Source organism: Vidua chalybeata, chromosome 1, assembly GCF_026979565.1.
Source record: "Vidua chalybeata isolate OUT-0048 chromosome 1, bVidCha1 merged haplotype, whole genome shotgun sequence".
Lineage (NCBI taxonomy): Eukaryota > Metazoa > Chordata > Aves > Passeriformes > Viduidae > Vidua > Vidua chalybeata.
Window position 1 is genome coordinate 43979658 of NC_071530.1, and position 12634 is coordinate 43992291.

The window sequence follows — 12634 nt, forward strand, 5'->3', positions numbered from 1 at the left end:
TCCGGCTTCGGCGGCACCGACTTCAAACGGGCACGGAGGGGCGGGGACTGGCCGGCCCCCACCCGAGAAGCCCCTTCTCCAACGGAAGGCCCCTTCCCCACCGGAGGCCCGTTCCCCACGGGGCCCCAGGCCCGCACGGAAGGGTTCCTGCTGGGCACCGGTGCCCGGCGCTCCCGGCCCCGACAGACCCAGCCCGGCCGCAGCCGCGCCGGCCCAGCCCCTCACCCGCGCGGGAAAGCGGCGCTGCCGGCACTGCGCAGGCGCAGGCGGGGCTGACACGGGGAGGCGTGGCCAGGATGGGGGCTGAGGGGGCGGGGCCTCGGCGGATGTGGGCGGGGCGGGAGCGGGGGATCCGCGTGGCTGCGCGCCCGCGCTCCGCCCGCAGGGGGCGCTGGGAGCGCGCGTGGGGGAGCGCGCGGGGCGAGCGCCTCGCTGAGGGCGCGCGGGAGCGCTGGGAGGGATGGGAGGGGAACTTAGGGAATCACAGAGGGATAACGTGGTGGGAGGTACCTGAAGGAGCATCTAGCCCCAGCCTCCCCTGCATGGGCAGGGGCACGTCCCACTGAATATCCTATACCCTTTCCTGGCATTGAGTGCTGCCAGGGATGGGGCATCCACAACCATCTTGGGCAACCTGCTCCTCACCACTGTCACAGGAAAAAATTTCTTCCTAATATCTGACATGAATTTCCCCTCTTTCAATTTGTGCCCTATATATACTACTCTTTGTCCTGTCACTGCAGTTCCTAGCATGAGTCCCTCTCTGGCTTCCCTGCAGGCCCCCTTCAGATACTTTGTATTGGGTTTGCAAGGCCTGGTTAAAAAACAGGGTAGCTGGGGTGGCTTCTTTGAGCAGCCTCTAGAAGCTTCCTCCATGTCCAGCAGAGCCAACCCCTGGCGAATCCATAGGTGGATTGGGCCAATTAGAAATGGCGATAACGTCTCTGTGGTAATATATATAAGAAGAAAGAAAACCAAAAAGTAGTTGTGAAATGGTAATTGTGGCCAGAGAAGAGTGGACTTGAGTTGAGTTTTTCATCAACCATCACCCCCAAGTCCTTCTCCACAGGGCTGCTCTCAATCACTTCTACAGCCAACCTGGGGCTGAGTCTGGCATCGCCCTGACCCAGATGTAGGACCTTGCACTTCACTTTCATTCTTGTAGGTTGTAGCTTCCAAGCTGTGGGCAAGAACATCAAATGCTCTCCTTCCAGAGCAGGGTCTGGAATCCTGAACCACATTCTTGGCATCTGCCTGCATCGTGACAGGGTGACCCTGCCTACGCACCCAATGGATCTTCATTCCACTCTTAGTGACCACAGTGGCTTGCTGCTGTTTGCATAATACTGATAATGCCTGTAGTGGAGGGAGTCATTCCATTAGGAGATTTTCTTAGGAAAAGAGATCACAGCATCAACTAGGTTGGAAAAGACTCTAAGATCATCGAGTCCATTCCATGACCCAACACCACCCTGTCAACCAGACCCTGGCACCCCACCGAGAGCCACATCCAGTCTCTCCTTGAACACCTCCAAGGACAGTGACATCACCCATTGGAAAGCCCATTCCAATACCTAATCATCCTTTGTGTGAAGAAATTCATCCTGGCAAATGTTTTGAACGAGAAAAGCACTAAAAGCCTTCCTGGAGTAGTGTATGTTTGTTGGCATCAAACTTTACAGTGAGACCACATGGTGGCACTGTAATCTTAAGAACTGAAGGGAAGTGTGTGCACAAGTCCACTGTAATTGATAGATTTTAGCTAGATGACCTAATTACTTAGTCACTAAATACATTGGAATTCTTTTATATGCTTATTTTATTTTAAAAACCACTAATATAAATCATCTAGTATGAATCGTCTGATGTGGTATGGGTCAGTATGAATTGTCTGAGATACTGCTTTTCCCATTGGTAAATGTAAACAAAATCAAATGTAATGACAACCAAAATAGCATATTTATTATTAGATTGTTAGTGACAAGCAGTTAAGAGCACTGGATTTATCTTGACGGTCCTGTGTTATTTGATTATGCTGGTTCTTAGTCCACTTGTAAAACCCCAATTTTGTCCTGCCTGTTCTTTCAGTGTTATGAAGAGGAATTTATTTTCCTTTTTCATTCTTCTGGCCTGTTGTAAAAAATAAGGGGATGGAGGTGGGAAATGACCAAGAAGTCTAACAAAAAAGTTAACCAACTTTAATGGATGGTATAATACAAAGTATTATTACAGTTATTGGCAGAGTCCTTAACTGAATGTACCAGCAGTGCAACCAAATACTGTGTTTTCAATTTTCTCCTTGAATGTGGATCACGGTTCATTGCAGTCACTGAAATATGACTTGTTTTCATGTGCTGAACTGTGATCCCTTTCCAGTGAAGTGATGGAAACTCTTGATAAGCTGCCGAACCACTGGACCACCAACCTTAGTTCCACCTCTTTCCTCCGGAAGCTGCTCATTGCTTAGAAAGATCCATGATTAGAGGTCCATGCTGTAGAAGTATCAGGGCAGTTTTGACATGTCTCTCAGAAAGCTTATCAGTGTGCCCATGCACGTTTGGTTGTTGTGCTTTGCTCCTGAAGGGCTGACAAAGAGGCATTACTGTGTCTGGCATCAAAGCCCTCCAGAGAAAGTAGTTTCCAAAAGGCAAGGTGTTTTCAAGACCAAGCAAAAGTTCCTGTCAAGAGCAGAATAAAATATAAAATTGTTTTCATAAGTGTATTCTATAAGTAAAAAAAACCCAAAACAGCCTGACTAGAAGGTGTGTATTTGTCATTATGCTGATATATTTACCCATTTTAAAAGCATGTACAAAGTCCAGAAAGTAATTGAGGCACAAGGCCTGAAAGAAGAGCTGAAAATGAGGAGTGGTATACTTCTGTTACACTTCCCATGTGGATGTAGTTCCAAAGTGGTGCTTAATATGACAAATAACACAAAACAAGTGGTTTGATAAGTAAAGATTTCCCTATTTCACTTCCTGCTTTCACAAGCACTTTCCACTGTAAAATTTCTTTGAGACTTTTGAAACATTTGCTTCCTTGAAAATATTATTTAAAAGGCTGTCTAGAGAAGTTGGGAAACAGAAATTGCCCTTCTGGATAGGAAGAGCAAACAAAATATTCACTTTTAATTTGCTGTCTCCAAAGGTGATCAATACCATATGTCTTAGGGGAAATATAATAACTGTTAGAAGGAGAAATTGGTCCAAATTAATTAATACTGTGATTATGGTATGTTCTTAAGCACCTGAGTAGCCCAATATTTATTTCATGTTTTCTGTGTTCCCATGCTTTACAGGTTCTGAGCTTTATGGAGAATCAGTCATATTTAACCACAAGTCTTACTAATTATGGAAGATTTTGCTCTCTGTAAAACTCCCAAATGGCAAAAAAAACCCCATTGTCACAGCCCCCCAAATGATACCAGTTTCTAAAACAAAAGAGAAATGGTCTATGCCCTCGACTCTGTAGAACAAGGAAAATTTTTACTTATTCAGATGTTTTGTTAGCTTAAATGTTTATAACATACACTTGTCTCTAAAAACATCCGTGTCAATCCAGTTCAGAAATAATTTTCACATCTGTTCCACCACTGTTGTGGTTGGATAGCCATTATGCCTCCATTCATTATTTTTTAAGTTTTTCTCTTATGCAGGCTACAAAAAAAGCAAGCAAAATCACTGCACTAAAAAACTAAAACACTCTTGACTCACTCTTCACATTTGATCCAACCTGGTTAAAGCTCCATGTGAAATACTTTATTTTTAAAATACTGTTACCACACTGATTTTCTGATCAGCTATAGGACATTAGTTTTTTAATGATAGCTCAATTATATTATCTTTTTAGTATGAGAAACATATAAAAGAGCAGGTGAGTAAAAGAGACCCTTCAGAAGTATCAAACGTGAAAGTCACTAGGTATTAGCCCCTAGCAGTTTGAACTATTATGAGAAAGATCTAAGTGGTTAGGACTCAGCCATACACAAAGGAAAATATACCATGAAATATCAGAATCCATTCTAAGTGTATAAAATTTTCCATTTCATGCTGTATGATGGACCTTAGTAACTTAGCATTATTTATAGAGATACACAACCAGACTAGTAAAAAATATGTCTGAGACTGAGTTTAAATGAGTGAGGTATCTTGTGTAATGTACAAAGTCAAGAGATGTTTCTAAAGAACCAGTGTAACTTTAAAACCTCTAGTTCACTTCAAAAATCTGTTAGCCTGCTAGTTCAGGTCCCCAGTCAGGTAATTTGCTATCTCCTTTTCATGTATTTAAAAATACCCAAGTCTGTGAGCAAATGCAAACTTTGGTCAATATGTATTCTGTGATTTTTCTTTTTTCCAGCTGCCTTAGAGACAATATCCAGGAGAGATTCAGCAGGCTTTCATCAAAGAGTTGATCTCAGAAGAGTAAATTCCATTTTTTCACTAGACACAGCTTATAATGCAGCAGAAACTTCTTGTTCTCCAGTAGATTGTGTGTAGGTGGAGCTCGCTCGTTCAGCTGTGTCAGCATAGAAAACAGGACAGTATTTAGACAAGTGGACTGCAATATGCTTTCGGAAAAAGCTGCGAAGATATTTCCTAAATTTTTCTCCAGCGAAGGCATAAATTACAGGGTTGATACAACAATGGATCATTGAGATTGTTTCTGTCACTTGGATTGCTTTGTGCAGTTGACCATTTCCTTCACAAGTAGAGATGGAAAATGCACCTTGAAAATCACGCAAGAGAATGCAAATGTTGTATGGTGCCCAGAAAAAAAAGTAGATGATCATGATAATGAAAATAAGCCTGACTGCTTTATGTTTCTTCTCATTCCTACATTGCAGTAATGTCTTTATAATTTGTGTGTAGCTGCAGATCATGATTAACATTGGAATAAGAAGTCCCAGGATGTTCATTTTTAAGGTGAGGAATTGCTTCCATGTATTTCTCTGCTCTGATGGATAATGAGCACTGCAAGTATAGCCTGAACTTTCCTTCTGAGTTTTGTGAAATACTACCCCAGGGACAGAAATAAGAACAGCAACAGCCCACGTGACGACGCTGGTGAGGACACCGTAGGTAACTGTCCTGGCTTTCAAAGCAAACACCGCATGCACTATGGCCAGGTACCTGTCCAGGGTCAGCAGGATTATGAAAAAGATGCCACTGTAGAAGCCAAGGAGGTAGACACCTGACAGAATTCGACAGAGCGCCTCCCCAAAAATCCAGTCATGGACTGCATAATAAGCCCAAAAAGGGAGAGAAAATACGAACAGCAGATCAGAAATTGCCAAGTTGAGCAGGTAGATGTCAGTCATGCTCTTCAGCCTCTTGTATTTTACCAGGATAAGGACAACAAGCATGTTGCCTGTCAGGCCAAATATCACCACCAGAGAATAAAGAGGTGGCAAAAATTTTGCTGCAAAATGCTTTTCCTCAGTTGCAGGGCAAGGCGTGGAATCACTGTAGTCAAGTTCTGTTGTCAGTGGCCAGTCAGTGTAGTCTGTGGTTTCATTTCCCATGATGTATTGGTCTGGAAAGGAGAAAAAAAAAAAAGACCATTAAACTAGAGGAATCTCCAAGCTTAGCAGTGAAGGGAATGAAACATGCTGATATTCTCAGCTGAAATGAGTTTTGCTGATGAGCACGAAGAGAATGAAATTGCAGACCTCCCAGGAAACTCATCCATACAGCTGTGCAATCACACTTCTTCATGTTGGAAGTGTGCTGTGTGTCATTTCCCACTTGTACATTGTGCATTCTTCCTCCTCAGCAGAGATCATCAGCTGCCTGCCTAAACCAGAAACAAAGGAATGGTGGATTGAGTCTGAGCCATGGCTATTCTTGATTTAGGCACTCTGTGAGGGACTGGCCTTCCCTTGCTACGAGTCAGGACCTGGGAGGTGAGTGTGCAGCAGAGCTGTGAAAGCCATCGGGCAAGTTTTGCTACACACTGGGAGCAGAGAAAGGCTGTGACTGTCATGTCAGCCCCTCCAGTCTTCAAAGGCTCCCCTTTTCCCAAGTCCCTGGTAGGGCTGTGAGCCAGATGCAGAAGCATAAATTTATTTAACTTGATCTTTGAAAGCTCAGGACAACTGTCTTCTCACAGACCCCCAGAGAACACAGACAAATTCCTGTGTGTCCCATGAGAAGCTGGGCAGAGGATTTCGTGAAGTGTCAGAGGGACCAAAAGTGCTCCCTGGTCACTTAGGGAGGAAATGCAATCGATGCCTTTGGTAGCCATTCAGAGAGAGCTACTTGCTGTCTGCTTAAAGGGCTGCTCTGTCTTCCTGTGCCATCATGACTGCTTTTATCAGACACTTCATGACAGACAGGTGGCTGCCCATGGCATGGTGTTAGTTTTGAAATCAGCCTGTTCCTGGAAATGTCATGCCTGCTTGGACAAAGGCAACAGAGCACTCCCCATGCAGAAGAGTTCAGGCAGTGCATCTGGCCCAAGTTGCTGTGTGATACCTGAATGCTCATGTCATGCACCAGTGTTCTCTCCTTTCCTGAATGCACTTTTTTCAGTGGTGTGCTCTGCCCTGTGTGGTTGCAGGCATCTTTTGCAGAGACCACAGTCTCAAAACCACCACTATTTCATTCTGTCTGTACTTGAGCTGAACAAGTCTAAATGTCACTGAAGAAACTCAGCCCATGGCTGGAGTGACTGAGAGACAGGCCCCTGCATTGCTTTTCGGTACAAGCTCATAGTGGTCCACTCTGACTTAGAGCTTGTGAAATCCCCAAAGCATCTCTTTGTGCCTGCAAATAAAACCTCTCAGGAGAAAGGACTATTTTCTGCTGTCAAAACAGATTGCTCAAATTGCCAGTGTCCTTAATCTGTGTCACAGTCATCGACTTAGCTAAACCTAAGCTGAGGTCTTGGGGAAGGGGCTATTTGCTAGTTCTGTGACCTTACAAATGAGGTTCTGTTGCCAGCTCCTGATGGAGATTCTTATGCTGCACAGTGCAGATATGCATCTGCTCCAAAAGAGGAAGTTTTGTTGGAGCAAAATCTGCACCTTGTACAAAAAGAAATGCTGCTTTTGCAGAACTTTTTTTGTTCTTTCCTCTAGATTTTGAGTCTGGCTACCAGCTCTGCTCCTAAGAATAATAACAACCTCTATGTTCAGACATTACTTTGGTATGTTGATTACAGCATAAGGCTTTCTTTTTGGAGAATGAGGAGTAAGAGAATATTAGCAAATTGTAGTTGTTTGGGTCTTAGCTTTGCCCAGATACACAATTTCTTGATAACAAATAAGTGCTGTCAACCTCTTCAAACACTGTCTTTCAGGAAACTCTGGCAATCTCTGTGAAACAGTCTTTTTTCCATAGTCATACTAACTATGTAGTTATTACAATGCAGCAGTTATGGTTTCATTGGCAAAGGAAGTGTCTGTGGCTCTGTCTGTTGTCAGTAAATAACTTGATTTTAAAGTAGCTAAGGGTTTATATTTCTTAAGTACTTTCAGCAAGACTTTTAAAAAAATGAGTTTGGCCTAAAACATTAAATTATTTACTTCAAAACACGGTGAGACTTGGGCATTACCCAAGTAAATATTTAAGATTTCCTTCAGCTAGACTTGCTAGATCCATGTTGCATGCCCTGACAGTACATCCCTACACATAGCTGAGTATCCTTATTTACAATGTGTCAGTCAGCCATGCTGTATACTGGGACTATGGGATGAGTGCCAGACCCAGCACTCCCTGTTTTGCTCATTTTGCACCTGTGGGATAGTCATGCATAAATATGGGTATGAAAAACAACTAAGTCATAAAGCCAGAGTGGGATTTTATGAGTAGGTAATTGATAAGATTCATAGCAAAATGATGCCTTGATATTACTGTGATAATTCTTTTTGTGGCAGACCTTTCTTCCCATTAACTGCTATCTCAATGCTTTCTTTTTCCTCTACCTTCCTGGAATGACTACCACATCGTCCCTGCATCTTGTCTTCTTCCTTACAACCCTTTTTGCATGCTTAAGTTATGGCTTCCCCTTTGAGCAGTTGCTTCTGCTAACCAAGACCCATTCCTCTAACCCAGCCTTTGCTAGTAATTTGGAAACCAGAAAAAAAGAACTAAAAGCAGGTTTGTGCTTTATCCTATAATCTTGATGTTTTAGGAGACACTGTTGGCTACTGGCTGGAATATTTCACTGGGTAATCAGTTCACCTACCTGGTGTAGATTGTTCACCTAAGTAGAAGGATCTGACTGGGCTTATGTTTCCTGATAATTAAAAAAAACCCTGAAAGGTAGTCAACAAAGATCTCTGAAGAAACAATATTTTTTTTAAAAAGTTCTGTATAATTTTGAGTACAGTTTAGATAAATGCAATATTTCCAGAAACCTGCAATCAGCTATACAAATTCTGTTGCTCTCTTTGAAACTAGCAGTCATGCATTTTTAAAAGAAAGGCTCATCATAGAAAAGATGAGTAAACTTGTGTCCCTATTTCATATTGAGTTTCAGGTCACACCTTTCAGTGTTTTAAGAGGCAAAGATTTTATTAAAGTGAGTTTCAGTTCATTTGCATAGTCCCAAAAAAATAGTAATAATTATAAAGCTGTGGCAAATGGAGGTAAAGTGCTAAGTTATGCTGCATGTAAGCAGGATCCAATGAGGCAGTGTCTAAAATACAGCACTAGTTTTTCTGTAGTCATCCTATGAGAAGCATAAGTACTCTTAAATAACTCAACATTCAAACAACTGTTTTGTTTAGAAGTAAGAGTTTTAAAATCCGTATTTCCATCGTTGCACATCATTTTCAGAGACAAAATCAGGGAAGCATACTCCATTATGTTTCTTACTCAGATCAATCACTAGAGATTTATTTCTTTCTCTGCCTGGGTGCTCTGCTCAAGTCTTCTAGTGATTTTGTCCTTTAAGACTGGTGTATTCCATTTAACATATATTATGCATTTTGCCAGGATAATTTTTAAAGATGACTACACTGGCAGGATTACACTAGTATGTTTCAATTCAGACATCATACTACCTATGTAGCTACTAAATGCAAAAAAAAAAAAAAAAAAAAGAGAGGCAAAGATGACTTACCATGTATCTTATGATGCAGGTGATGTCTTATTATAACATGAGCGATGCTAAAATGACTTGTCCGTCACAAAAAGAAGGTCAAAAACACGTCTTCCTGTGTGAAGAAGGATGCATCAGTGTGAAATCTTCAAGCAAAAAAATTTATTCTCATTAAAAAAAAAAATGAAGGAGCAGTTCTCTGGTTCTCTTTTTTCTAAAAATGGGTCATCAGATGTTATTTTTCTAACTTGTGAGACGTGCAGATATGTTGAAATTCTAGAGGATCCTCCTAGGAGTTGAAGTTTCACAACCCACCACTATAGTTTTAGAAAAAGGGTTTATATAGTTATTTTATCTTTTTCTTTTAGCTAATCTGTTTGAATCAAGAACTGTTTACATGTGTTTCATCCCTTTACATTTTTAAGTAATTAAATTTCTTTTATGTTTTTCTGTCCTTTAAGAAAATGTGGAGCCATTGAATAAAGTTTATGCATCTATTCAGAATTACCTGCACTTTCTGTTGTCTTGCTCTGAGTTGCAGTCCTTATATTTCAGGATAGTTGATCAATCCTATTTTTCTTTCACCTTGTCTTCTGGACTGTGTTTTTTATTTTAATCCCTATCATAAGACTGTGTAATGAGTCTGATCTTTTAAAAGAACACTGTTACTTATGTTTTGGAATTAAGTTTTATAAAAACCTGATAAAATCTGATCTCTTATCAATTTCCTTCCTCGTAGCTGATTACTCTGACTTTTAAACTGATGTTGCACTGTGAGCAGATTTCTAGATCTGGACATCAAAGAAATTACAAAGAAGGTAGGAAAAATACAGAAAGCAAGAAAGGCAATGGTGCCTTACCAAATGACAGAGAACCCCTTAGAGAGAACCCCTGAGAAGATACCTGATGAAGTACCACACCCTGCCTCAACTTGACATCTCTTGGTAGGGTTCTGGAGGATCTCATCCCATCAGTGAAGGCACTAAAAGGATGCTTTTTCTGCATTCACTCCTTGGTATCCTTAAAAGATTTTAAAACAAAAGCTCAATGATGTCTTTCTTTGGGTGCTGCCATTTCTTAACGGAAGTCAAGGGAATCACAACTTCTGAGTTATCCCTCAGATCTGTGGGGGGACAGTAAAGAGTGAAAAGCTCACTCTCTTTTCCTTGTCAACCTTCTTTGCATGAGGGACTAATCTTTATTCCACAGTACAAATGGATTTTTCTCTTCCTTTCCTAATCAGCTGTTTCAATGAGCTCTTTAAAGACGTGAGTCTCAGGATCAAAATTAAAGGCCCCTGAAGGGTATTCTAAGGGCATGTTCACCCCACCATGCTTGGTGGACTGATTATATTAGACCCCCTACACAGTCAGTGGAAATAGCTGCTTCTAATACTGTTTCCACTACACTTAAAACAAGTTCCCAATTACTGCCTAACTTTCCTGGATAAGAAATTCTGCTTTCATACTGAATTCTTATAATTCTGAAACAAGGTGTCCTGTCAAATTACTTTTTCAATATGTAATTTCTAAACAATCTACATACTAAAATTAATAGATATTTTAAGTATCTCTTCATGAAGACTGCATTGATTGCTGTATGCTACATGTTACCTATCCCCCTGGAGACTCTAAACCCTTTCATAATTTCATGCTACAGAAACAGAGGAAATAGTCTCAAAAGTGTTGCTGGACTTGCCTCTTTTTCATCAAGCTTTTTAATTCTGAAATATGCTCCTGCAAAACTTGCTCACAGCATTTTGACTACCAATAACAACAACTACCACTACTACTTAAAACTAAGACCTGTGGTAGGCTGGTCTTCAGAAACAGTCCCTTGTTCCCACAGATTCATTGGCTTTATTAATGTGTTTGATTTTGTTGATTATAGCTTTTAGTTCCCATAGCTCAGTCTGGTTAGCAAGCACAGTGTGGCATGTTATTTACTATTGAAAAGTACTGCACACCAACAGAGGGCCTCTGCCACTCACAGTTGTAACAGCTGAATAAGGGGAATGCACTTGGTCTGCTCACCAGCTGCATCTTACAGCTGGATGAGAAACTCCCCAGAGAGAGTGTGAATAGCTGTGGAACTTGGCAGCCCAAGTACTGGGTTGTGTGACTTTATTGTCAGCACCTGCAGGATATCTACAATTAGCTGTACCCCAGCTGCAGATAAACAGAGCTGCTTTGGAGGCCAGATTTGGTCAGGTCTTGCATGAGGCTGTAGGCAAGCCTAATCCCCTTGTGCTGTTTGTGGGGTATTGGGTGCTGTTCATCAATGCTGTTGGGACAAGAACTTTCCTGCAGGAATTGGTCTTCCATCCAGTTTGAAATTTCAACACACTAATCTGGGACTGACCATCTTAATGTTGTCTCACCTCCTCTTCCCTGCTGCCTCCATCTTGTGTGTGTGAACACAGATAAGGACAATGCAAGCGACACATCCATTGTTGCAAGTCAGATTTTCTCAGCTTTTCTCAATCCCTTGCCAAGCATTTCTTTGAATAAGTGCACTGCTGCTTGTCATGAATGCCAGTGGATTTTAAGACTCTTTACCTAGGCTGAACCTTATAATTTTACCAAGAAACTGAAGCTATTGTTCAGTAACAAAAGTAATGATTCAGTGGGTTGATATAGCTTTGAATTTTACCTGTCATGGTTTTCATTCAGAGATGAGTCATATGTTTAATGGTGTGATGCTCCTTCTCTCCATAAAGATATTCCTGGAATGGAAGTGAGCTACATTCCCCATCTGTGGTGCTCAAGTTGATGTACTCAGCAAGTGTGCAGCCATGAACACTGTCAAGCCAAGCTGCATTTGTCAATCTCTCCTATCAAATGTTTGATTATATGATTAATCTTTACATCAATCAGCCCATCACACTGAAGTGTCTGGTATCTGAGTGGTATGGCACTCCCAGAAGAGATGCTGTAATTTATGTGAGATTTACACTGGAACCAAACTGGCTGCTAGGACACATACCAAGAACTCACGTACCACTGTGATACACAAGTGTCATCAAGTATAATTATGGGTACAGAGACTTGAAAATTCAACTTATAGTTTCCATTCAAGTTATTGCAAACTTGCACCACCTGAAGAAGAAAGGCTGGGGGGAAGGAGGAATCCTGGGACAGAATGACAAATACCTTTCTTAGGTATACACAGTGTGATAGAGCAAATAGTCTTATTAAAATTCTATCACTACAGCAAAGATTAATCCTTTTCATCTGGAGAAGAGGTCAAATGAAGACAAGTGAACATGAACTAGATGAATCTTGTTACTTGTTCTATTCACAACATCTGTGTCCAAATTAAGTTAGTATTAGCATTAACAAGTGTCTTTGTCTTTAAGAGGCTGAATAAAGACATTCAGCTCAAACTACTTTATTGCTTAGGCTATTTTTTCTTATCAGCCTTCTCTTTCAGGCTCTCAAGTTCTGGTGCCTCATCATTTGAGCCACCATCACAGTCACACCCAATCTTAACATCTGTGAGGTGTATTCTGTTGGGGAGAACAGGCACGATGTACCACACCCTAAGATTTCTATCGTAGAGACTAGTGAAAAAAACAAAACTTTTC

At 41.4% G+C, this 12634-nt stretch overlaps 1 protein-coding gene across 1 annotated transcript; it reads right to left on the reverse strand.

Moving 5' to 3' along the window:
* Positions 1-4060: 4060 nt before the first annotated feature.
* Positions 4061-9297, reverse strand: LOC128800534 (C-C chemokine receptor type 5-like). The gene is made up of 2 exons (XM_053965790.1): positions 9070-9297; positions 4061-5535 (listed from the first exon to the last, which is right to left on the reverse strand). The coding sequence occupies exon 2, from the start codon at positions 5522-5524 to the stop codon at positions 4454-4456; it is 1071 nt and encodes a 356-aa protein (XP_053821765.1). The 5' UTR covers positions 5525-5535; positions 9070-9297; the 3' UTR covers positions 4061-4453.
* Between the last annotated feature and the right edge of the window lie 3337 nt (positions 9298-12634).

What these genes read in the sequence shown, in the direction of transcription:
- LOC128800534 (XM_053965790.1), bottom strand. Translation starts at nt 5,524, where the DNA reads ATGGGAAATGAAACCACAGACTACACTGACTGGCCACTGACAACAGAA.